The 26,120-nt window shown below is 40.0% G+C and overlaps 1 protein-coding gene across 2 annotated transcripts in view; it reads right to left on the bottom strand.

The window, feature by feature from the left end:
* Positions 1–336: 336 nt before the first annotated feature.
* LOC116938262 (uncharacterized) overlaps positions 337–26,120 on the bottom strand; it is a 226,427-nt gene continuing 200,643 nt past the window's right edge. Inside the window, exons 30-48 of one of the 2 annotated variants that reach the window (XM_076053864.1) lie at positions 25,879–26,054; positions 24,229–24,316; positions 23,600–23,726; positions 22,615–22,668; positions 19,917–19,958; positions 18,955–18,985; positions 18,748–18,814; positions 17,949–18,067; positions 17,041–17,151; positions 16,045–16,108; positions 15,143–15,258; positions 14,877–14,987; positions 9,330–9,399; positions 7,958–8,073; positions 7,684–7,794; positions 6,170–6,223; positions 4,566–4,613; positions 3,418–3,471; positions 337–1,561 (exon numbers count right to left, since the gene is read on the bottom strand). In XM_076053864.1, the coding sequence (XP_075909979.1) occupies positions 1,509–1,561; positions 3,418–3,471; positions 4,566–4,613; positions 6,170–6,223; positions 7,684–7,794; positions 7,958–8,073; positions 9,330–9,399; positions 14,877–14,987; positions 15,143–15,258; positions 16,045–16,108; positions 17,041–17,151; positions 17,949–18,067; positions 18,748–18,814; positions 18,955–18,985; positions 19,917–19,958; positions 22,615–22,668; positions 23,600–23,726; positions 24,229–24,316; positions 25,879–26,054 (1,612 nt within the window). In that variant the 3' untranslated portion in view covers positions 337–1,508. The remainder of the gene's footprint in view (positions 1,562–3,417; positions 3,472–4,565; positions 4,614–6,169; positions 6,224–7,683; positions 7,795–7,957; positions 8,074–9,329; positions 9,400–14,876; positions 14,988–15,142; positions 15,259–16,044; positions 16,109–17,040; positions 17,152–17,948; positions 18,068–18,747; positions 18,815–18,954; positions 18,986–19,916; positions 19,959–22,614; positions 22,669–23,599; positions 23,727–24,228; positions 24,317–25,878; positions 26,055–26,120) is intronic. The other variant, XM_076053902.1, reaches the window with a different exon arrangement.

Raw genomic sequence — 26,120 nt, forward strand, 5'->3', positions numbered from 1 at the left:
TGGGATTTCAGGTGGATGGATCGCACAGGAATATTATGCCGTTGACCAGTTAGAATCCAGAGGTAGGCCACTGTGACACACACACGTGCTTTGGCTCTGCGGTGCCTGCAGAAGCCAGTACAAAGTGGGTTTGTGACGGGATGTCTCTGGGGCGTGTTGAGTGCTCTCTGGCATGCATGGGGTTTCTCCGGTTTCAAAGAAAATAATGCAAAACAAATGGACAAACATCCCAAGCAGAGTGATTATAATACTACTGCAAAAGACTCATTGAGGGCAAATGTTGTTTAAAAGCACATGAATATGGTCCAACATTATCATTAACAAGTGCAAAACACATTTCACACCAAGCTTTATTGAAATAATTGTAATTACACCAAGAGTACAAGCTGTATTATTGTGAGAATTGTAAGTGTTTACTTCTATTTCTTATTGATTACCAATGCTATTAGAACTGCTCTACATGATTTCTGAGTAGATGCAACAAAAACGTAAATGTTATGGATAACATTAATGGATAATATAAACCACTCTACGGATAACATAAACCACATAAACTAATCATGATAGAGTTAACATGCTAATTATTCTCATTGCTAGAATGTATAATGACAAAGGTTCATTATACTGTTGAGTTATGAGTAGGGTATATACGTAGAAAGCCAGAATAGAGATTCCAGTATTTAAAACTGGGCTGCATAATAAATCAAGTGCTCTGTTTTAGTATCCTTTGAAATCTGACAATTAAATTTAAGTAGAAATAGATAGCAACTTAACCATAATAATATATTCAAAATCTAATTATCCCACTGCAAATGTAATATATAGTCAACTCATGATTATGCGGGATATTGAAGGGCAGGGGGGTGGCCAGATAATAATAAAAAAAAACATATTTTTCATCACGGATGCGAATTAAGCTCTACAATCTTTGGAGAGTGGGGGCGATGACACAATGTGTCGTCCATATTTTTTTGTAAAAGGCTTTCCTGCATGTTTGTGATCATGGAGAAAACATGGTTAAAGGCATCCTGGATAATCACCTCACCGATAATTGAAATAACTGTATATGTGCATTTATAATGACTCGATAAGGTTGTTGCATTTTCCTGTAAAGCAGCAATGATTGAGAAAAGTTGCTGCTTTGTGTATTGGCGCAAAGTGCATCACATGGCTTCCATTGTGGTGGTTTACTGACTTTGTTACATGGCCATGACATCACTAGTAAGCTATATTGTTACAGAGCAGAGTAGGCTTGAAAATCTTAACTACTTAAAGAGATACGACTTCAAACTATGAGTGTATTTTTATGAATAATGTGTAAATGTTATAATTCCCCAAAATCAACTTAAAAACTGTCAGAGTAAACATAACCTTCTAATGTATCCCAAAATTTGAAAATTTAAGTTTCAAAAAGATCAATGAGAAATAAAATCAGGTGTCTTCAGTGATTGATTGTTGTATTGCAACAACAACAACAACCCATCTTAAACTTATTCAAGAGCAGGTGTTTAGTTTTCCTCCATAGCCTTTATGATCTCATTAACAGTTTCCATGTCCAAGTCTGAAATGAAAAATCAACATGTTCTCATTAGAATGTTGACACTTCTGGTTGGTAAGCAGCCACGCATGTATTTATATATATCTTCCCACATGTATGCTCATACATTTCATCGACCACAAGACGTTGCACTTGCTGGTTTATGATGTACATACTTGACTCACATGGTTAATAAGCACCGGATTGATTTATTGATCATGCATTGACAATGTCTATTTTCCACGTTAATTTGGCTACAGAAATTTACAAAACATAAAACTAAGCATTCACAAATAATGTCCTTTGTTTTGGTACAGCTACTACTGATAAGTGTCACTGAACTTCTGGGCTGGTGAAGTGCTACCTGTAACATCGCTGCTGGGTTATTAACTGGGTTGATTTATGCATTTGTTCTGAATATGCTGGTGTAAAAAAAAGTAAACTTTGTTCTGAACTATGGAGGATAAAAAAATAATAATATATGCATTGTCTGCATTCTGACCACAAGCATTGTGGTTAATGCAGACATGATTCCTTGTAAAAGGTTTCAGGTGTTTTAACATCTTAACACCTGTTTTGTTGGCAGTAAAAAGGGGAAAAAACCTTTTATCATATTTTGATACTGGCAAAGGAGGTCCCATGATGTCTTTTTTTATCTGATGAAACATGTAAAGTAAAACTATCTTCTTTGGTTCTTTCGGTAAAGTCACATAGAATGAGAATAAAATAATAAATTGATAAAATAAAATAACACAATAATATTCTCACGACGTTTCGGCCACAACACAAGCGGCCTTCATCAGGTGAAGGGACGAGACTGTCTGGAGGACAGCGCTGGAGTGAAAAAGCCACGCTCAGATCGCGACCTTTAAGCTGTGTGACTTTACCGAAAGAACCAAAGAAGATGAATCCTTGCAGTCACGAAAGCTTTAAATCGAAATAAAAGTAAAACTAGTTGGTCTCAGTTAAGGGTAAGCTTGAAAGGCTACCTGAAAATAAAAAATAAAGAATATTTAAAAATAAATGTAACCTAAAAACATGGTCTGGAATAGTTCGCATGGGAAGTAAATAATCTGTATGATGTGGCATTTTGCAATGTGTACTTCTGTAAACTACGTGGTCTGCTGCTGATGACATGCTATTGTTTTTATAGATTATTAATATTCATAAATCAAACATTAATTTAATAAACATATATTTGAACAGTCAATTATATGTATATTTTTGGTTCTTTCGGTAAAGTCACGTAGAAGGGAAACAATATATGCTTAATTGAACAATATATGCTTAATTTATAACAACTTGGAACAGATATACATAAAAAGTAAATGCACTGCGCTTGTGTGTGCCTGGTAAGCATTGTGTTTGAGTGATAAGCAAAGGAAACCTGGTTTGCAGGCAGTGATGCTTTGCTTAATACTGTTTAAGGAACACTCCCCATTCAGGGCAGAGGTGAACCAATGCTCCACCACGGTGGTGCCAATTGCGAATGCAATGTACTTAATTTTATGTGACGGATATCCATTTACCTTGTATACATTAATTAACATTTTTAAGAAGTTTTAAAGAGTAATGGGACGAATCTATTTTTCACAAAAAGAATTAGGTAATACCTACCACGTGACTTTACCGAAAGAACCAAAGAGTATGGATCCCTGCAGTCACAAAAACTTCAAATCTAGATAAAATTTAAGTACTTTTAAATTACCCGATTGTGTTCTGCAGTAAAAATGTGACCCATATGTAAATGTTCTTACCTATCTTCAAGTGAAATAAAAAAAAATATTAACACAGCTACTATTACTGAAACTGCCAAAAAGACTTAAAATCGTTATTTTCTTGAGTAGAGCCAACTACACTCTCGCAAAAACACAGCTTACCGTCGTCATCTTGCTTTCGTTTTGGGGGACTGGAAGCTGCTCCTCCTGCTGGATCTGAAGAACAGAGTGCAGAAGTCAGCAGGGAAATGTAACCTAAACCATACATTGTTACGTAGAGTCGTGCTAAACCCAATCTATATTAGCAATAACATTTGCTAGACTGTCTGTCGCAACATTTACTTGAATAATTCACATTATACAGGTTCCAGGCAGGGATTATTCTGACCAGAGGCATGTATGGACATATGGTATTGAATTTCTGGTGATTGCTGAATTGTGACAATCTTGAAAGTGTAAATGGTGAGTGTCAGGTTGTACATAACTGGTGAGTTTTTGCTGGTGTCTGCGAGTTGTCAAGTTAATTTGAGTAGTTTGGGGTGAGTGGTGAGTGTGGTGATTGCCGAGTTGTAAGTGGCGAGTGGTGCAGTGAAAGTGGTGACTGGTGAATGTCAGGTGACTAATGTCAGGTGTGCATCAAGTGCGGGTCAGGTTTCACGTCACTGTCCATAGGATGGGCTTCCCTCGAGTTGGAAATAAAAATTATGTAAATCACGCCATTGACCTACAGATGTTATGATTAATGTAACATTAATTGTAATCTCTATAGAGTTATATGGATCCATTGGTTAAAGTACAGATCAATCTGTGGAGTGATGAGTGTAAGAAACTATTTGACCAAATCCACACCACTGCCAGAAATCATGTTGATGAGGTCTGAATTAAACCTTGCACACTTAGCCATGTTAACCACATCCCATAGGCCATACACCATTTAGCTTGAATTATGCAATGTATGTATGTATGATACCCCCGCTGTATTGAATATGATTGCAACTGTTGCTATATTTGCTTTAGAGAAGATTTTGCAATGAAACAATACCAAACATTGATGGAAATATTTCAGAAGCCTACATGAAGGCAATAACAGGAATTTGTTTCAACACAATGTATTATTTGAAGAAATCATACTTTAAATTAAAACATTGCTGTTTTCATTTACGTTAGCAAATACATGCTTGTATTCCAACTTGCTAAAGATGCATCTCAGGCTCTGATGCTGCTGAAACCTACATCTACACATGAGTGACAGTGGTGCATGTGGTTGGAGCTGCCTTGTCTACCAAGCCCAACAGAGCAGTACACCGTACCATTCTGCTTGCGTTTTGGAGGGTGGGAATCGGCTGCCACCGCGAGATCTGAAGGAACAACAGAGAGCTCGTCAGCTAAATGCAATCTGGAATAAAGCATTAAGTCATACTTACTATCATATTTCATGCACAGATATGGGAGAAACCTGATCAAAATGGGAAACAAAATTGTAATTATTTTTTTTAACGCACAAGTATGCTGAAGTTAGTCAGATTGAAGGGAGATTTTTAAAAAATCACAGAATTATACAACTTAATGCAGCCTTTGTAATGCCTTGTTTTCAAATTAAACCCAGAACAACCCATGGAAGCAAATGCTCACAAAATTCAGGACCACTTGAAATGCGTTATGACTACTAATTATATGCACCTTTTCGTGACAAATCACAAACAGGATTCCCACACATCTGTTTTTGTTACATAACTTCTACATTCCAAATTTCTAATTTTATATGATTAAATATTTCATTGCATACAACAAAACGGCCAGAAAGTTGGATCTGAACAGGATCAGAAAGACAACCACAAAAGCAACTCTTTTGTCGAGACGGCCTCCTCCCCTTACAGCCATCCAATCCACTCAATTTAACACTACAGACTGATAATCAAGTAAAATGAGATTTTAATGAAACAAGTCACCATAATAAACTCATGTTTTCCAATTGTTTTTATGAAGACTAGTCTATTCAAATTACTGTGGAAGAGCACTTAAAGCCAGATTTAGAGAAATTAGCTAAATGAAAGATTGTCATAGCTATGATTCAGAAAATCAATCAATTTGAATGGCTGCCTGGGGTCAAATTTCATGACTTTTATATATTTGGCTATTTTCCATGACTTCCATGATATTTTTTTTCCCCAGGATTTACCATGACCGTGGAAATTATAAGGTGTCAAAGTACTGTACAATTGAACATTTCAACACTTACAAAAGTAGGTATATATATCAAAGTGCGTCAAAAATATTGCACCAAGTTATTGGTATAGTGCTCTAGGGTATTAATGTCAATTTTCAACTGTGACTTAAAAACATCGACAGTGCCCTTTTGGTGGATATGGTTGGGGAGACCATTCCACTTGAGTGGAGCCACACAGTAGAAGGCCTGGTCCCTCCTTGGACCACTAGTGGCAGCTCTCAATAGGAGGCAATGAGAGACAACAACCCCAAGGTTTGCAAACCAAAGCAGTATCGTGTTGGGTGCCAATTAATTGCAACTTGGAGTCCATGCATTGTAAAAAAACAAGTGCCGGTCTTTCCCTGGCGTTACAGCGGTTATAGGAGTATTGGATTCTTCATGTTATAAACACCTTTGGGAGACATTCTGATGAATTCGCTGCCATGGTAATCTACCATAAAATTAGCCAAATACGTGTCACTTAATGATAATTGAAACTCGGAAGCAAGATTTGTTGCATCTCCGAGTATAATGAATATGCTGCTACTGTCATTAAGCAGCTATGAATTTCCAAATGATCTCATATCTAAATGACACAACACACATCAATGAGAATGTTAAGACTGAATTGTTATGAACAACACTTTAATGACTGATGCTGCAAGAGTTACTTCGAGTCACTGCCGACACCGACATACTGGACCATACCTTTGAAGTCGAGGAGGCCGTCAAGGTCATCGCACATGTCTGCTAGAGCTGGAGCTAAATGAACAGGAGATGAAACAGGTTGTTAGGCAGCTCAACTTCATGACTTGCATATGCACATCTCCTTACACAGCAGCAGAATATCAATTCAGAGCCAACGTGCAATACAGGGGCACTGCGCAAGTGGTGGAATCTACAATCCATAGATGGAGACCAGTCACTCAAAAGGAAATCTTCACTTCCCACAGTGTCAATTTTATTGACCTCAGAGAGATGATAGGCTAACATGAGTCAAAAACTCAGAATCTTCTGATTGTAAATTAAGTGCTCAAAGCAAACCGATAAAACCAGTTGGATATACAGTAGTCAAATGCACAGTAGTTAACATGTTCAATGTAAAAAAGAAAAAGAGGAAATGTTTGTTTTAAGTGGTTGTTACATTCTGACATTTTCAACAGTAGCAGTGCCAGTGTTAATCCAAAGTTTATAAATCTCCCATGATGAATCATTTGTGTACACCTGTATTCTTCCCTTGTGAGGACTGAACTTCCATGAAAATAAGAGGCAACTTCTTCCTGGATCAAATTATTTCATATAGTTTCTAAGTGTGTGTATATTACAAATGAATACGTTTATCGTATGAAGGCATGGAATGTAGATTTGTAAAGTTAGGTATGAAGGTTATAAGAGTAGGGCACAATTTTGGACACAATTTAATGTTAATCTATTGCAATCTTTCCAGACCACAGGATGTACACTCCATAACATTACTCCACACTCCATAAAACTACGCATGCACCAGAACGCTGCATTAAACATGAATGTTGTTAAATAGGTTAAACCCAGCCCTGTATGTAGCCGAGCAGCCTTGGGTGAAAGCCATACGACTCAAGCAAAACGCTCAATACCACGAGTATATGTTTGACGATTCATGTTAATGTAGTTTTGAAGTCCATTTGACTTCGAGAAAAATCCACGACCATTCGCTAACCTTAAATGTTTTTTTTTGCAAAATTACATAAACTCCTGTCAGATTTGCAAGTACAGCATCATGTTCATGTCTCAGCACAGTAAATGTAATGTTCCCGAGGAAATTGAAAAGTCCCTTCTCTACTATTGAGCTCAGACTATAGAAATATAAACTATTTTTATTTTACCAGGTAAAGCCCACTGAGCTATATAGCTCTTTTTCAGAATTGACCTGGCCACAAATGATAGTTCAACGAAGTGGGTTATCATGTGGACATTTATAGTCGCCAAATACTCTAAACGCATGTTTCTAAATATGGAGGCAAAAACCAGAGACTGGGAGAAAAATCCACGACCATAGCGAGAACATGCAAACTCCAGTTATACAGGCGTCGGGGTCGGGATCGAATCCACTACCTCCTGTATACCAGGCGAGGTAGTGAACATCTCGCCACCATGGCGCCTCAAATATACATCCATATAATGGGTGTACACACATATTTTAGTAGTAGTTGTTTTCAAACAAGATAAAATGAAACATGACTTACTCTCCTTTGCAGAGAAATTCATCATCATTGTCAAAATATCTGCCATGGCTTCCTGCAGCTTGATTCCCAAGCTGCCTGGAGGAGGAAACTGCTGCAGAGACTTGAACAGATCTGGAAAATGGAGTCATGTGGGGGTTACAGATCACAAACAGAGGCACGCTTTCTGGTTTGCTTGAAACCAGTGTAATGTAATGCTACATCGATAAAAAAACAAAGTAAAGTAAAGTTCGTGTTTAAAAAGGCCATTGATGGCACTCGTGCAATGTTTACGTACCAGCACCTCCTGCCCGCAGGAAGGCTGCTTTTATGTTCATTTTAACCTCAATGGGAAGCTCCAAGTTCATGATGGCAGGAAGGGTTTTGAGCACTTCAACTGTCTTGCGCTCAAAGCTGTCAGAAAGATAAACGCATATAAGTTAACCACATTGTCTTCTTCCAAATGTACTCGCTTAATTACAGCCAATAGGCAAACATATAGCAACAGTGAGCAAAGAATAATTAAAGCAATGCTGTACCAGTGCCACCACGGTGTGTGCGACATAGTTCAGGTGCAACAACACATGCAGTGCTCTATACAGTTTGCTTCTCTGCTCTCTGTCAAACTATCCTAGGGTAGATGCGTTAACGTGTTCAGACGAGCAGCAATAGCATTGCTTCCACAGTCCCAAAAGTAACTCAACAATCAATTCAGACTCAACAGTAAATCAGAACAAGTTAGTTTGACATAACTTTTTTTATGACTAGCTTTTACATAAGGCTCAGGGACATTGTCATTTACAAACAAAATGCAAGAACAGCTAAAAGTGCACAACAGCGTAGAGAGGTGCATGCTTGGGATTGTGTGAAAAGATAGAGAGAGGAACATCATATTGAGTGTTAAGGAAAGTAATGGGCAGGTCACTGAAAGGAACTAGTTAGCTTGTCGCTGCATCTGCAGCATTACATTTTTGCTGCCTGCTACGCTCATTTGATTATATGTTTTAATTTCTTGAATTCAGCAGGGAGGTTCACGGTTGAAGAACTCATCTATATGCAGATTTGTCTTTATTTCCTGCACCCCCCCTCCCTCTTTAGGCCCCTGCCCGTTCCCACGGGACTTGTTTTTTCGCGTGAGACTTGGCAACTCTGGACTAAAACAAGTTGATCTGATAGAGCATGAGTGGGTAGTGGTGGTGGAAGGGGTGGCAGTGTGCACGTGCAGCAGTAGGTAGTGGAGGGTGGGGAGAGTAGACGGGGGTTTGGCAGCTTCACGACAACGACCAAACTCTTACAGCAAGACGATAATATGATCACTCAAAATATGTTTCGGCTGGTAAGGCGCATTGAGCTAAGAAACTCTGTACAAGCATTATTAGCCCGAAACACTGTGGGCAGTGGCAGCAGTTATAGGACACGACAGGATGGGAATGTGCAAATTAACAAGAGAAATGATGGGCAGTGATCAAGAATAACGACAGTGTTCAGACAAAGGAGTGAACGTACACAGGAAGAAATCAATAATAAAAGGTTGAGATGGTTGTCATTGCAAGACAGTGATATATGTTGATGGCTTGGGGAGTACTTCATCCAGCGGACAACAGATCATGGCTGCTGATGACTACTAGGGTTTAAAGCATTAAAAATGCACGTGTATAGTTGCTACTCACCAGTATTCCTTCTTCAGATGAGTTACGAGTTTTATAATGGGCTCAATCGCACCTTCATCCCATTCTGAATCTGTAACAGTACGGCATAGAATGCAACCCATGCTTTAGATCGTTAATTTAAGCATCACAGCAAGCAATGCATTCATGCAGTCCGGAGTCACATACAAGTAGGTAAATATATACATTTTTGATAACTGGTTTTCCGTTATATTTGAATAAAGTAAGGATAGTAGGTTGTTGTGATATAGACCACAAACATGGAAAAAAATGAAAATGGAGTAAATTTAATGTAGACATGAATGAAAATTATTCAAATCTGTCGGCGAACAGCAAACAAGTCTACATCATTATATGGACAGTTTTCTAAATGCTCTATGGGACAACATTTATCTCCGACAAAACAACAGCCTATATTTAATGTTATTGTGTATTGCTGCTGGTTGTATTTCTGCTGCTGGTATTGATGTTGCTGTAATAATCACTGCTTTTCCATTATTACTTCAATTTTCTTTTTTACAAATTATAATTATCGGACATGCCATTAGAGAGCAGCATTATTACACCTTTAATACTTGGGCAACGTATCAACTGTGAGGTTTGACATCAGCTTTGAAATTCTAAAGACCAAGTTAGATTTTCAGCTCCCAATTATTTCCAGACAAGTGTTTTGAACTTTTTGTTGTTGACTTCACATCAGTTTGTATTTGGAGGCTTAAAAGTTGCTGAATACAAATATCAAAAGCACATTTTTGATGTAAAATTTGCTTATGCACTTTGTTAGAGTGTCACACTAAAACCAGAAGAGGACACTGCCTTCTGCCAGTTATCAGTACCGCAAAGAGAGAAAATTATTTAATTGTTGTACAGTAAATAAAAAACAAAGTGGTAACTGAGAAAATCATTAGGCATGAACAAAAATAGTCCCGGTTAAAAAAAAACGTGACATCAACAAAAAATTCTTGATTTTAAGCTTTCGAGACTGCAAGGGTTCATACTCTTTGGTTTTTTCGGTAAAGTCACGTAGGTAAAATAAAATAAGTGAAAACAACTAAAATAAATCACGACGTTTCGGAGGCAACACAAGCTTCCGTCTTCAGGTGGAAACCGTCACAGTAAAATTGCTGTATCAAGTGAAGAGAGCTCTAAGAGACCCGAGATTATATAGACAGGTTAAGGGGGGGGGGGAGGAGCCAGGAAGGGCCGTGGGGGGGGGCTAAGTTAAGCAGCCTTTTGTTATGCTGCAGGGGGTTAGGGGGACGGAGAGGCGATGGCGAGCGGTTGTCGAAAATGAGATAAACCAACTGGAAGAAATGGAAATGGCTGCACAATTATAAGGCAGCTAAAGTTTGACTTGGTTTATGACATCTTTCCAATGATTGCTTAATTTAAAACCATCCTCTCGGTTGAAGTTGTGTCTATGTTTGTATATCTGGATGGCTTCATGGACAAATCTTTGGTAGTATCCGGGAGGTTTGCAGAGTACTTTGATATCGGAGAAAACAATATCATGAGAACCCGCTGTGTTGAAACAATGATCAGCTACAGTCGAAGAATTCGTTCTACCGTGTTTCAAATCTGATTTGTGCTTGCGAATTCGGTCAGAAATATGTCGTTTCGTCTCCCCAATATAGCAGTCACCGCAGGTACAACTCAATTTGTAAACACCGGGGTACTGCAAGTCAGGAATGACATCCTTTACGGATGGGATCAGATCAGGGATTTTGTGCACTGTATTGAACCGGACCTGGATCTTGTGTTTGTTTAGAATTTTGGAAATCTTTTTGGTAACGCCTGCTATGTATGGCAACGTGATGATTTTGATCGGAGTTTCAGGTGGTTGTTTCTGTATGGTGGGAGAAACAGCTTGGCGGATAGTATGGTCAGAGTATCCGTTCATCTTGAGGGCCAGATGTACATGTTTTAATTCACTGGCCAGGTGATGTTGGTCAGAAATGCAATGTGCCCTTCGGTATAGTGTTTTGATGAGGGAATTCTTTTGAGCTGGGTGGTGGTGGGAATCAGGCTTCAAGTAGAAATCTGTGTGGGTGGCCTTCCTGTAAACAGAATGTCCCAAAGAGCCATCAGGCCTCCTCTCAAACAGAACATCCAAGAATGGCAGCTTGCCATCTTTCTCCACTTCCATGGTGAATTTGATGGATGGGTGTCTGGAATTGATGTGGTCTAGGAAATGGTTCAATGCTGGGAAGCCATGTGGCCAAATGACGAAAGTGTCATCCACATATCTCTTCCACAGGGAAGGACGAAGGGTGGATGGTCTGGATGGCATCTGATTCAAATTTCTCCATGAAAACATTGGCTATCACTGGTGACAAGGGGGAACCCATAGGGGTACCCTTATTTTGTTTGTAAAAGGTACCATTCCAGGTAAAGTAAGTGTTGGTGAGGCAGTGCCTAACCAGCGCAGGTGCATCAGGGTTCAGTCCATGTTGGACCAAGACTTCAATTATTGTTTTGGTGTCAGGCACTGGGACTTTGGTGAACAGAGAGACCACATCAAAGCTGACGAGGATATCGTCAGAAGACAGTACAATGTCCTTGACCACAGAAACCAATTGTGTTGAGTTATGTACTGCTGAGGTGGTCTTGCCAGTGAAGGGAAGCAGAGTATCCGATAAAAAAACAAGCTAGCTTGTAAGTAGGAGAGTTGGTCGTGGACACGATGGGCCGTAGTGGGGTACCTTTTTTATGGATCTTGGGAAGACCATAGAATCTGGGAGGTCTTGCAGCCGAGGGTTTTAGGGAGAGACGTTTGGTTGGTTCGATTAGGGAGGTCGAACTTGTGATGATCTTGTTGGTTTTTGTCGTTAGGCTGTTAGTAGGATCACTTTTAATTTTGGAGTAACTCCCATCATTGAGTAGGTCCTGGATTTTGTTGTTGTATGAGTTTTATTCATGATAACAATAGCATTGCCCTTGTCAGCCGAGAGGATGACTATATCATCCCTCTTTTTTAAATTCGCGAGTTCACAACTTCAACCGAGAGGACGGTTTTAAATTAAGCAATCATTGGAAAGATGTCATCAACCAAGTCAAACTTTAGCTGCCTTATAATTGTACAGCTATTTCCATTTCTTCCAGTTGGTTTCTCTCATTTTCGACAACCGCTCGCCGTCGCCTCTCCGTCTCCCTAACCCCCTGCAGCATAACAAAAGGCGGCTTAACTTTGCCCCCCCCCCACAGCCCTTCCTGGCTCCTCCCCCCCCCCCCCCCCCCCCCCACTTAACCTGTATATAATATCGGGTCTCTTAGAGCTCTCTTCACTTGATACAGCAATTTAACTGTGACGGTTTCCACCTGAAGACGGAAGCTTGTGTTGCCTACAAAACGTCGTGATTTAATTTAGTTGTTTTCATTTATTTTATTTTACCTATGTGACTTTACCGAAAAAAACAAAGAGTATGAACCCTTGCAGTCACAAAAGCTTAAAATCTAGAATTTCTTGTAGATGTCACGTTTTTTTTTAACCTGGACTATTTTTGTTCATGCCTAATTATTTTCTCAGTTACCACATTATTTTTTATACACTGTAGAACAATTAAATAATTTTCTCTCTTTGTGGTACTAATAACTGGCAGAAGGCAGTGTCCTCTTCTGGTTTTACTGTGACACTAACAAAGCACATAAGCAAATTGTACATCAAAAATGTGCTTTTGATATTTGTATTCAGCAACTTTTAAGCCTCCAAATACAAACTGATGTGAAGACAACAACAAAAAGTTCAAAACACTTGTCTGGAAATAATTGGGAGCTGAAAATTTAACTTGGCCTTTAGAATTTCAAAGCTGATGTCAAACCTCACAGTTGATACGTTGCCCAAGTATTAAAGGTGTAATAATGCTGCTCTCTAATGGCATGTCCGATAATTATAATTTGTAATTTACACGATGGATTATTAATTCAAAATATGAATGTTAATGTTGTTAAATATATTAACATGCATTCCAAACAACTGAAACCAGTCCATAGTTAACATTAATATGACCATATAGTATGTACACATTTTTATCATGTATTATCTTTTACATGGTTTCCTAACTGCATGAATATGTATTCTTACACGTTTGACTGCTTATTTCAAATAATCCAAAATGTTAAATTAAATCCCAATCGATCTGGGATCATAATCATCGAATCATACATTGAATCGGCATCACATTCAGGTCTTGCTCTGAATCATGTGGTTCTCCCCATCCAAGGAAAAATGTGCCAACATTTCCTGCAAGTGATGGAGGAGCTGATTGTTGATAGATTCCATCACTTTGCATTGCAATGAAGCGAAGGCGATAAAACAATAATTACATATACAAGAGGGATCACCCTTTTTTGGATGGCAAATTGCTAGGCAAATGCAGCAAATTGAGGAGGGAGAAATGTGTTAGTGGAAGCATGTTATAAACATGTTTGTAACCTGTGTATTCTTTAGAAGTCTGGAACACGACCACAATCTGTTTGTGTTTAATCGACTTTGAGATCATGTTGAATTGGTTGGATGGAATTCCTAGAGGTGTTTAATAACACTGGAGTAGACTGCGAGGGCAGATAGCTGATCACGTCACTGTAATGGGGCAGACATCTGTGATTGGAGTCACAGATGAAGAGTCAAAAGCAGAAATGAAGGGAACTGGATTGAGACAGGGATGCTCACTATATCCAATATTAGACATGTATGCAAATGGTGAATAAAATGTAGATTCTAGATTTGAAGTTTTCGTGACTGCAAGGATCCATACTCTTTGGTTCTTTCGGTAAAGTCACGTAGGTAAAAAAATAAAAAAATAGAAATAAATCACGACGTTTCGATTGCAACACAAGCAATCATCATCAGGTGTGACAACCACAGCAAGATTAGCAAATGTTAGGGGTCAAAGGGTAAAGTCAGTCAGGTGTTGTGATGGCAAAGCCCTCATGGCTGGTTCTGAAAAGGGACTAAAGATGCTGGAAGAAGTTGAATGGGACAGCAAGGGCTTATAAAATGAATTGTAACAAACCAAAATCAAGAAAATCACACAAAGGCAGAATTGTGTTAAATATCACTGGATGGTCAACAGCTAAAACAAGTGAGATGGATGGGTGAGCAGGGAACCAAAGAAGATGATTGTAAAGACCCAAGTGTTTAGTGTAGTGTTAATTTCAGCACACATGGACACAGAAGAGGGAATACTGGAACGTTTTGAGATGTGGTTGTGGTGTCAAATGGAGAAAATCAGCTTACTGGAAAGATAGTGTAACAAACAAGCGTAAGAGTGGGTTCAGAAAGAGAAGTGAAATTGGAAGAATTCTGGGAAAATCAGAGACATAGATAAGGCACGGTGTCAGAGAAGATGGCTTGCTGAAGGAAGCTCAAGAAGGATACTGGGGAAAGGCCAAAAGGTAGACAGAGGAAGGCACTGCTTGATGACTTGAAACAATGTGGCTATATGTCAATATGATATGGAAATCACAAGATCAGACAGGACAGAGGCATTTTGAAAAAAGAACCTCCCCTGAGGCAGCAAACTCAAGAAGACCACCGATTGTTTTTCTTACCGATTTCTTTTGTGAAGCTCATCAGTAGCTCAAACAAGAGCTCAGTCACCATCTGGATTGGTGCCTCTGAGTCGTCTGGGGAGGGAGACTCCTGCATCTTCTTGAGAAGTTCTGGGAACCCCACACAGATCCCATGAGATCATGAATAAGCATAGTAATTCACTTCATTCATTTTCATCCTCAGACTTTATGTATATTACTCCGGGTTGTTACGAGATAGATCTCAAATAAGCCTACACAAAAATTGTCAACGTGTCAGCACTCACCTGCGCCACCATCCAGCACAAAGATTGTTTTCATGGCGATCTTTTCACTCTTTGTGCTGTCAAATGTCATCATCTCAATCAGTCTGTTCAGAGTCTGCACTGTAGAGTAGTCAAATCTGTCCGTGGAAAGGGGTTAAAATATATTAGATGGCAATGCTGCTGGTGTAGTGAAAAAATCTTGGTTGATAATGATCTGAAAAATTTGTGAAAGTTCATTTTATACAGCCTGAATAACTTCTCAACAGTTTTGTATGTCTGTAGTAACAAGAAGACTCACTAAGGCGCTGTGAGACCTGTTGTGAGTTATATGTGAAGCACACAGTAGCTGTAACTTGAAAAATGCCACCAGAAAACTTTCAAATTCCAGGTATCCTCATGTTTACCATGGTTAGAGAATCAGAATCTACCCAGTTTTCAGAGCACAGAAAACGTTTATATGCCAAGTCGAAGAAACTTAATTACATTTAATATAGTGTAACATTTAATATTCTAAACAGTTCTTTTTGTAATTGTCCAGCAAAGTATATGTACCAATTAACCTATTTTATTTGTTTTAAAATGTAGCTTTGGCTTTTATCAGGATAGTATCATCAGCCATTGTATCTCCACTATTGGATGAAGCCTTCCGTACCATATGCTGTTGCCATTCATCAGAGTCTAGTCTGGTAATTTCCATCTTACTCCTGCACCTAAGCTGATCTCATTGCACCATCTCCACAGTGGTCATTCTGTTGGACACGTTCTCTCCTTGTCGGCCATCATCCCATCTAGCACTGTGTCCTGCCCAAGAGATTAATGCCAGAACATGCGAACCCCAAAGGAGGCCACTTTAACCATCATTGCAAGTCCCTTATCTGGCTGCAAGGCATGCACGTGCTTAACAGCAGCCACCGGCTTCTCACCTGGACAGCTTCTTCAGGTCTCGAACTATCTCCCTCACTGGCTCCAGTTTCTTCATATCCAGGCCTATAATAGACAAACACCACCGTGACGTTTAATAAACACAAGCAAGCACTATTCCTGTATGTAACGTCAGCAATGGAATTCTTAAAAATACAAACAAAAAATTCCAATCCACAGATACAAATTTAGATTATTTAAATAGTAAACAAAAAAACATAGTAATTTTCCAATCCACTTTTGGATGCAGATTTCCCCCACACCTATCATTCATGGTAGTTACTGGACCATACTTCTCCATGCTGGTTATTGTAAAGGGTTGGGTGAGGGCCAGGACCAGGACCAGTTCAGATATCGCTCACCTCTGACTTTAACCGTGGCTGGGAATTGAACTCGGCTAGTCAGGTTCATAGCGCTAATCCGATCGTGTTGTTTACGATAACATAAAAACAATTGTAATTCTCACGCAGAATGAGTGCCTTTAGAATGTTAGCTTAGAGTAGCAGGACATATCACTAGAACACAATGGCCAAAGGAAGAGGCTGGTGACCAAGTGGCAGCCAAAGTCGAAAATGCACAACAGAGGATGACTACTGTGGAGGTGGAGCAATAGCATTAGTCCACGTGCAGGAGTGACATGGACTGTAGCATCACAGCACGATGAGAGAAGGCGGAGTCTTGGGGAGGCCTTCAGCAGTGGACAGATTGTGGCTGAAGAAATTTATGACTGACTTGTGTTTAGGAAAGTACTATAATGGCAATTGGTATTGCCACTACACACAAACAACAAGACATAATTACTTATAGACTTGCAACATTAAAAATATATACTTAAAATAATAAAAGTATATTTTGTTGTTATGAAACTTTGCAGCTCCAATACACTGAACCAGGCTGAGCATCCACAATCCACCTTGAAGACAGTCCCCCCCCAGGCCACGAGTTGGAGACTAAAGGACTAAGCAAGGCTGCTCCTTGTCGAAGCAGCTGGCACTCACCCTGCTCTGCAGCTGCCATGGTCATGATCTCCAGAATGAGCTTTGTCACCGTGTGCAGGGAAAACTGCGAGCCGTCCGAGCATGGAGACTTCCTGATCTTCTCAAACAGCTCTGTGAGAACGAGACGTCTTAGGAATACCAAACACGACGTGTGATTGCTCTTATAGAAACTGAGTGCCGCATAAAATATCTGATGTATGATCATATACAAGATTACCAAACGCTCAACAAAAATATGTTTTAGAAATAATCGCCACAGCACATAGTTGATCACTTCCATGCATTTTCCATAACTTTCCATTGCAATAACAGATACCTCAGTATATCTACTGAAAATTTTAAAATACTTGTTTTTACCATTACAGGCAGTCCTCGGGTTACGGAAGACCAACTTACATTACCCGGGGACTTCCTGTATTTATCATTACATTGTTTTATCCTGATACATAAAAATATATTGAATGCAAAATTTACCATATCATGTGTTGTGCTAAATTGTAATACAATCAAGTGTTATTCAGATGATAAGAATTGGTATTTCATAAAATTACTCTTGAATTATTTTATTCAGCAAGACTTATAAAAGAGAAATGGTAAGTAAAATATAATACATGTGTACATTAATTAACTAATACTATGTTTGATGAGATTATACCATGTAATGTGTCAAATAAACATGATTTGCTCTTATGAACAAAATAAGCAGAGTGTGAATTAAATCTCACCATTTCACTTAAGCAGACATCACAGTTAGTACGTTGTCAGGGACCAACCCTCTAGTAATGATGGGAAACAATTATTTGTAACTCTCACAAGCAATTACAGTTATGTTTAATGTGTGAATAAGATTAAATCCTGAATACATTCGCTAGTACAGGCGCACAGTCACATAAATATAATCCACACACCTGGGCCACCAGCCTTGACAAAGAATGTCTTTAGGGCAACTCTCTCCTCCACGTTTAAATTTGCAATTGTCAGTGTCTCATGCAGACTGGTCAAGATGTGCACTGCAGAGTCGTCAAAGCTGAAAATACATGTACATCATGACTGCAATTGTAAATAACACTCCAAAAACATTATCTTTTTACGTTTACTCAGACAAAATGTGACAACTTATAATAATTTACAGGTGGGTGAAGTTTATGATACTTGTGATTTTTAGCAGGTATCTTTGCTTGTGGGTGGCAAGTGCAGTTTCTGAAGAAAACGCATACAGAGGCTGCTTCATGCTGTTAAATTTTAATGGCAATGGGTCACCTTGACATTTAAAAACGGTTCCCCTAACAGTACCACACATTTAGAAAGCACAACTGCAAACCATTCACATGGTATATCCGAATCCAATTTTACAACCGGATTTACATGTTTTGTGGTGGTTTGGTGATAGAGTTCTTGTTAAGTGTTGAACTAAATGCTACTTAATTTAATGGTGACTTTTATTTTATTCCTTCAAGTTAGAAAAAAATGTGGTTTGTAATTGCTACATCGTGAATTTTATATTTACAGCATAGTATACAAGGCACAATATGAAACTCTGCCCATAAGAACCTCTCTAAATGAAGTCTTCCTATACCCTTCTAGTCACTGCACGCACGTACTGTTACTGAATTAATGTATTGCTCAAGATTGAAACTGCTCAGAGCTCTATTAATATCTGACAGCTTGAGGACACAGTGACTGGAACAAAAAAATCATACAGCATACCTGGATCGCTTTCGCAAGTCATTCACAACTCGTGCCATTTCATTCATTTTGTTCTTCATTTCTGTTTCTGTTCATGGATGAATTTACAACAGAAAAGCAATGGCTGTCAGCAAAACACGTCTGGTCACTGTAGCATGCTGTAATTCGTGTTGATCACCTTCAAACAAAACATATGCTGATATGACGCATCAACGACTGTAAATATACCTTGTGATTCTTTGCCCAGGGCTTCCAAAAGCTAAGGAGAGACAACACAAGATTTCGTGTTAATACAGAACCGATGCATTGAATCCACACAAGATATCGTATTTATAGAGCGTCATTCATACACACTGTCTGTACCGTGTTCTCCTCGTGAGCCAGAGTATGGCACCACCTCAACGCCCACGGGAAGGGAGTTTCACTACATTTGTGAGATCCACGAACCCTTGCCTCCACAGTGCTGTATTGCAGGCATGAGCCACCACTGCCCGGTGGAGACAACTTTAAAATATTTAAAAAAATTCGGAATAGGTTGAACATAGCCTATTTTCTAGCTATTTTAAATCTCGAATAAAAAGTTTTACAAAGGTACCCAACTGCCAACACATCATGGTTTACTTTTAGAAAACTCCCTTATCTAGATTGAACAAAGATGTAAAGTCAGCTAAGTTGAACCTCTTGAAATAATGTAAAATTGTAAAGCTTTCTCCCAACTTATGAATTGTGTATTGTAATAAATGATTTACATTGGATATATTTGCTTTCAATATACATTCTGCTATCTGCCAAGAAAACGTAAATGTCCAAATCCTTGTAAAATGCAGGAATATTAACAATCTGTTTCCCTACTGAAGAATATGAGAATATTAAAACTCCACGAATGCCACTGGCAAAGAAAAACAAAAGATGAAAACGCGGTGTCACTGCAGTAGAACCATGTATAATGCTGAACAAGTGATTTGGTGATACCGCATTAGCAGTGGTGTACAAGCACAACTAACAATCACTCAACACATTCGTCAATAACACTGCATTAAAAGGGGAAAAAAAGATATCCAATAGATGACAATTTGGGAAAAATGGCCCTTCATAGTACATATTGCCTGAAGTGTCTTGCTATGAGTGTCACGTCTATAGAACACTAGAATGTCAAATAGAGAGTTGAGCTGTGGTGAAGTAGCACAGACCTCTGAAGGCAGCTCCTCCACCGTCTCCATGAGTGCGGCCGTCTGTGAAAAAACGAAAAAGTAATGTGAGCCTCGATATACCACCACAAAGCATCAATATGTTATTCCTCTTGTAATGAAACACAAGCAATAAAATGTATATCATCGCCAGTGCCGCGAATGAGACAACATTTCTCCATCATCTCCATCCAATCGACTTCGCTTCGTAGTTGCTATAAGGTTTGCCCTGACAGTGCCCCATCAACTGGCTTCAAGTCTTCTGTAGTCACCACCTTTAGGTTCCACTGCAATGCTTTTCTTGGTAACCTGCCCTCCTCCATTCTAGACACGAGTCCTATCAATTGTCACATTTTCTTAATTACATCTACTTCACTTTTTCCCATGGTCAATCATGAACTTCCAAGAGGCTTACCCTATCCCATGGGATTCCTAACACTGTCGGCATGCACCCTTCATATTTTAAAGTTGCTTTGATGAAAGATAAGTATCTGACCCACACAGATAACAGAGACATCACTCTCGGCTCAAACACCGTCTCAACTTTTGATGTCTCTATTATTCCAAAGTGGTGTGTGTGGTCCGCACTCTCGCTTCCGACCAACACCTGTGATACAGGGGCATGGGACCCATCGCTAGCCACTGCCATAAGCTCCGTGCTAGAGAAGCTCACGTTAAGAGCCCGATGTCAGACTTGGCGCCCACCACTGCCCAGAGCTGCACTACGCCAGCCAAATTCCCCTTGAGCAAACCTGCACTGACTGCACACTACATGTCTCCCAGGTGCAAATCATCCAATGTGAGCCTTCAATGGTTTTCTCTCTGCTCTTCTTGGGTTTAATAAATTCATGAAGTACTATGATGCTGAATGAAGTTGGAAAAAACTCTCTGCTGAAAACTGGTTCTCACTTTAAACCACACTGATGTTTATCCTAGTAATAGAGATTTCTTACAACCTAGCAGTTCCGATGGTATTCTCTTCACATAGATCAGATGCTTGCTTAAATTCTATAAACAAATCCAAAGCATCTCTGTATATTTCCATCTCAATAAATTATACATAGAGTTCTCATTTTCATTTTCTAATTTAATGGAAGACAATGGCTCTTTCCAATTCTGGGGAAACTGCTCCCTGTTCCCTGCAGGTTTGATTATCTTATCCTGCTCCTCTGGCATCTGTCAGCATCTCGTCAGTACTAACACGCCCTCCTGCTCTTGCCTGGTTTTAGCTGTTTATTTCAATCTCAATCTTTTCTACGATTTCTCTTTCTCTAGCTCTTCAAAATTCTATATCTTTTGAAAGTGACCTCTGCTATTGCCTGATGCTCTCAATGAATCAGTTAAGTCTCGTAATTCCTCTTTATTCAAGTGACAAAACCAAACTCTCCGTCACCTCCGGCACTTCCTTTGTGAGCACGCTCTGCTATACGTTGCTGATTCTAAATATACATTCTTAGCGCTTCTCTGGGCAAAAAGGTGGACAACCACAGTGTAGAGAACATATTTTTCCAATCTCTCTTCTTGTTACCATTTTGCGTTCCCTCTGTCTGCTTTTGCCAATATTCAGTTCCATCCTGAGCCAGTCTCTCACTATTTTTTTTGTTATTCCACCTGTATGCCCTCCCGCTCTTCCTTAGTAGCATCTGAAGTACTGAGACAAAGGTGGTCGGGCGTGGTGCTGGCCACCCACCTCGTGTACTGTGCCGGCCTTCATAGGTGCTGGCTAACACCACTTGCTAGTCTGTTAAGGCTATATGGGTGTTCTTTGTCTTTGTGTACACATGCATAAAATGAAAATGGACATAATATGCATCCTACTATGGTGAGACTGAGTCTCTGACACCAATTTCAACGATCTCCCTTCTGGTAGTCTATTCAGTGTTTTGGGGGGGATTTATAGCTTGTGCCCAAGTTAAATATACAGTAAAACCTTGGATTGCGAGTAACTTGGTCTGCGAGTGTTTTGCAAGACGAGCAAAAATTTTAAATAAATATTAATTTGATAAACGAGCGAGGTCTTGCAATACGAGTCGTACGTATACGCTTTGTCTGCCGAGCGTCACGTGATCACAACTGATATACGAGTGCTCTGATATACGAGTGCTTTGGATTACAAACGTTTCCAGAACTAATTATGCTCGCAATCCAAGGTTTTACTGTAATACATGTTGCCAAACAATAATTCCTGTACGAACGTGTGTTGTGGCATCTGGGTCCAACAAATAGTTCCCATGCTCAATAATGCTGTGGTGCCTCCATTCGTCGTCCTGAGCCACTTGAGGAAATGCCATGTTGCTTTGGTGGAGACCAGTCTATGCAGAGCACACCTGCTGCTGAATTCTCATCCCATGCCACCAAGTGGTGCCCGTGATATTTGCCTCCTAAGCAACCCTGGTGATCTGTATCGCTTCCACTTTCTTACATGGTATATCCCATCAATGTACATTTTGGTTAATACATGTAAGCGACTTTCTGTTGTTTTTAAATATTACACCTACAAATTAAACCGGGATCTGAATCCTTCAGTTATAAAGGCTTGCATAACTGGGATACTGGAACGTTTGGAAGGAATGTCTGTGTCAAATGCTCAGTGCTTTAGTGGACAATACGTGTAGCTGTAGCCATGGAAAAGCACACGTTGCTTTATGATTATCTTGTATTGTACTGTGAGTTCATGCGCCCATTGTTGTACTGTACTCACCTCTCGAACGGCTTTTTCCACATCCTCATCGGATCCATCAGCAGCTGTGGAGGGCTAAGAAAATATCAGTGTATGTAAGTTATAGCTCACTTCTCCATTAGCCATTGTTCATTTCCATTTATCGTTTATGTATGACTCATCTGAACATTCATGCATGCACCCAATTTTACACATGTAATTTAATCATCGGTTAAAATCCCATTCAATAACATGTCCTGTGATCTATCCTCAAATGCTTATCAATAACACACGTTCCAGTCCGGTCTCTGTGAAGGCAGTCGCTTTTTTCTCGCATGATGAGACAATGTTTTCAGCAAAAGCAGGCCAGGGCTTGTTTCAAATGGACCACCATTACATGCAACTCATAGATGCAATGCAGGTTGCAGGAAAATACTGTTATATGGTGTGATCTCATTGGGTCCTTACATTGACTTAAAATAAAACAATACTTTAGCAGCATTGAAGCATAACATAAGATCTCTTTATAAATAGGGAAAAAGCCCATCAGTTGAAAAATGTAAATGCCCTGGTTCTCAAGCAATGTCAACTTGTATCATTGTCACCCTTATTTGAGTTCATCAGTACAATATTATTATAAGGTGGCATGGTGAATTGAAGCTTTTGACCAAGTGATTAGAGCATCCATCAGACTGACTCTCACAGTGAGCCCACAGAATACAATTCATACCCTGGTTAAGCTCCAACTCATTCTATGTCTCTGGGGTTGATAAAAATAGGTACCACTTTGTTGACAACCGTAGATAGACTAACCCCCACCATGGGAATGTGGCACTTCCACGCCACGAAAGCGCAAAAAACATGGGGAAAATGACTATCTGCTCATGCGCAATTGGCTGTGATTTAGCAGTTGCTTGTGCACAGTGATGGAGTGCGACAGCCTGGAAGGCCGAGGCCTGGGTATTTGCCGCACAGCAGAGGCTCATGGGCCGAACGCCACCCCTATATGCAGCCATGAGCAGCTCACCCCATGGTACTTGCGGTGCACTTTGAGGACATCGAGGGGGCTGAGGAAGCTGCGCTGGCCCACGGGAGTCTTCCCTTCCCTGGCAGGAACGATGGTTGGGCTGACGCCATCCAGCGACGCTGCGTACCTTGAAAACGGAAGATTAAAATCACATTGGTCTATCACCTTATGGCACTTTGCTAATCAAAGAAGCTTTGTTAAATTTATATTCATGCAATTGTCACAAAAAGTCAGTGTGGGTTGGTGAGGTGGAGTTCAGATATCACTCGTCATGGATGTTAACCATGGCCAGGAATCGAACTCTGATTGGAGGATCGTAGTTAAGTGCCGCACCCACTGCACCACCGCTCCAAACTGCAGGGATATAAAGCTACATAATCATTGTTTATACAAGCTTAATACTTGGAGAACAGCTGAAGCAGTGCAGAGTGGAGCTTCACCTCTAATTCCTTAGCCACTGCATCAGCAGCACCTGTTCAACTGGTAACACTTGCGAGCATGAGCAGAGGGTAACTTAGCCAGGTATTAGATATATAGTAATAAGCACAGCTACTATAACAACAAAGGAAGGCATTGGTGCTGTGTAATCTGATTGTGACAGCACTGTCCCGCAGGAGCTGTACATGTACCTGCTGTAGTGGGTGATGGAGATGTAGTCATAGGGCAACCCATAGTCACTGTTGCTGTCTTCCATGCGGCTGAACTGGCACAGATCAACTGAAAGTACAAAGACAGTGCTCACTTTACTGACACCGACATGAAAACAATGTCGCTATAGGGCATACTGACTATTTTTATTTTACCAGGTAAGGCCAACTGAGCTAGATAGCTCTTTTTCAGAAGCAACCTGACCACAAATGATAGTTCAACAAAGTGGAGCATCATGTGGAAATGTACAGCAGCCAAATGCTCTAAACGCATGTTGCTAAATGAGGAGGGAAAAACTCTAGGACCTGGAGAAAAATCTACGTGACCAAGGGGAGAAAATAAAAACTCAAAATATACAGGTGTCTGGGTTGGGCTCGAACCCACGGCCTGTATACCAGGCGAGACAGATAACATCTCACCACCGAGGCACCAATTACTGCAATTGCACTTTATCTCAATTTCCAAATTAGTACGATATTTTATCATCACCTTGCCTTTTATCACCGTAACATAAATAAACGCAACTTGCTTGCCCAGCACACAGCACTTAGAAGGAAATATAAGTCTAATAATAATAGGGGTTTTCCCCTTTTTTCTGGCAACAAAACTGAAACCTTTTTACAAGGAATCATGTGTGCATTAACCACAATACTTGTGGTCAAAATGCAAACAAAAAACACACTGATAATATATGGGCATTGTCCTTGAAACTGAGTGGTCCACACCTGAGACGGCTTTCTTTTGAGCCTCGTCTCAATTGGTGCTAGACCAGAGGACGCCAAAAGGCGTACAGCTCAAAGACAATGCACTTTCAAAGTAATGAGGGCTCGGGGTAAGCATCTACATGCATATATTATCAGCGTTTTTTGTCTGCATTTTGACCACAAGTATTGTGGTTAATGCACACATGATTCCTTGTAAAAAGGTTTAAGTTTTGTTGCAAGAAAAAAGGGGAAAACCCCTATTATATTTTGGTACTGGCAAAGGAGGGCTAATGATGAAATGCAAGTCTGTTTATATGTTCATTATTGGTGTTCCAAATCAAAGTCAAAATGTCTCCATACTCATACAAGCGATAGGACGGATCACTGTTGACTGCCCTGTGGAAATTCCATGTTCTCATGGCATGATCAGACTTCAAATGGATAAACACTGTTGACTACCCTGTAGGTGGTACATATATATTATCAACCCCTGAGAGGGTTGATGAGCTGAGTTGACCCCTAACCAGAATTGAACTATTTACCTTACGATTGTCTGTGTGAACCATTACTCATACACATTTCCCAACCTGAAGTGATTTTTTTCCCACCTAAATAACTTTACACGCCTCTCCTGAGAGATATCAGGAGAGATATTAGCAATATCCACAAGCACAACAGTCAGTGGGCTGTACAGGCAGTTTAAAATCTTTAACATGCCTAAATTAAGAATTAAGCCACTTCCATCTTCTTTGGTTCTTTCGGTAAAGTCACGTAGAATGAGAATAAAATACCGAAAGAACCAAGGAAGATGAATCCTTGCAGTCACGAAAGCTTTAAATCGAAAGCCACTTCCAGTTTCCCCATCTCTCGGCATGCATCTCACTGCCGCTGGCAAAAGCCACAAATGCATCGTGTCAATGAACGTACCCTCCTTGATGTTGTCCTCTTTGATGTGGACGTGCTGGTCACGGTCGTGCCGGCAGTGCTCGTGGTGGAAGCCGAGCGCGTGCATGAGCTCGTGCAGAACCGTGCCCTTCTCCACCTTCCCAGGCTCCAGGGACACGGACTGGGCCCCTCCCTTCTTGCCCAGGAACGACCAGCTCCTGCTCACACAGCACCCGGCATTTCAGCACAAAACCACAAACATTAAACACGGATACTACAGAGAC

The sequence above is a fragment of the Petromyzon marinus genome, chromosome 1 (assembly GCF_048934315.1).
Source record: "Petromyzon marinus isolate PM22_M1 ecotype Great Lakes invasive population chromosome 1, UKy_Petmar_22M1.pri1.0, whole genome shotgun sequence".
NCBI classification, from domain to species: Eukaryota; Metazoa; Chordata; class Hyperoartia; order Petromyzontiformes; family Petromyzontidae; genus Petromyzon; species Petromyzon marinus.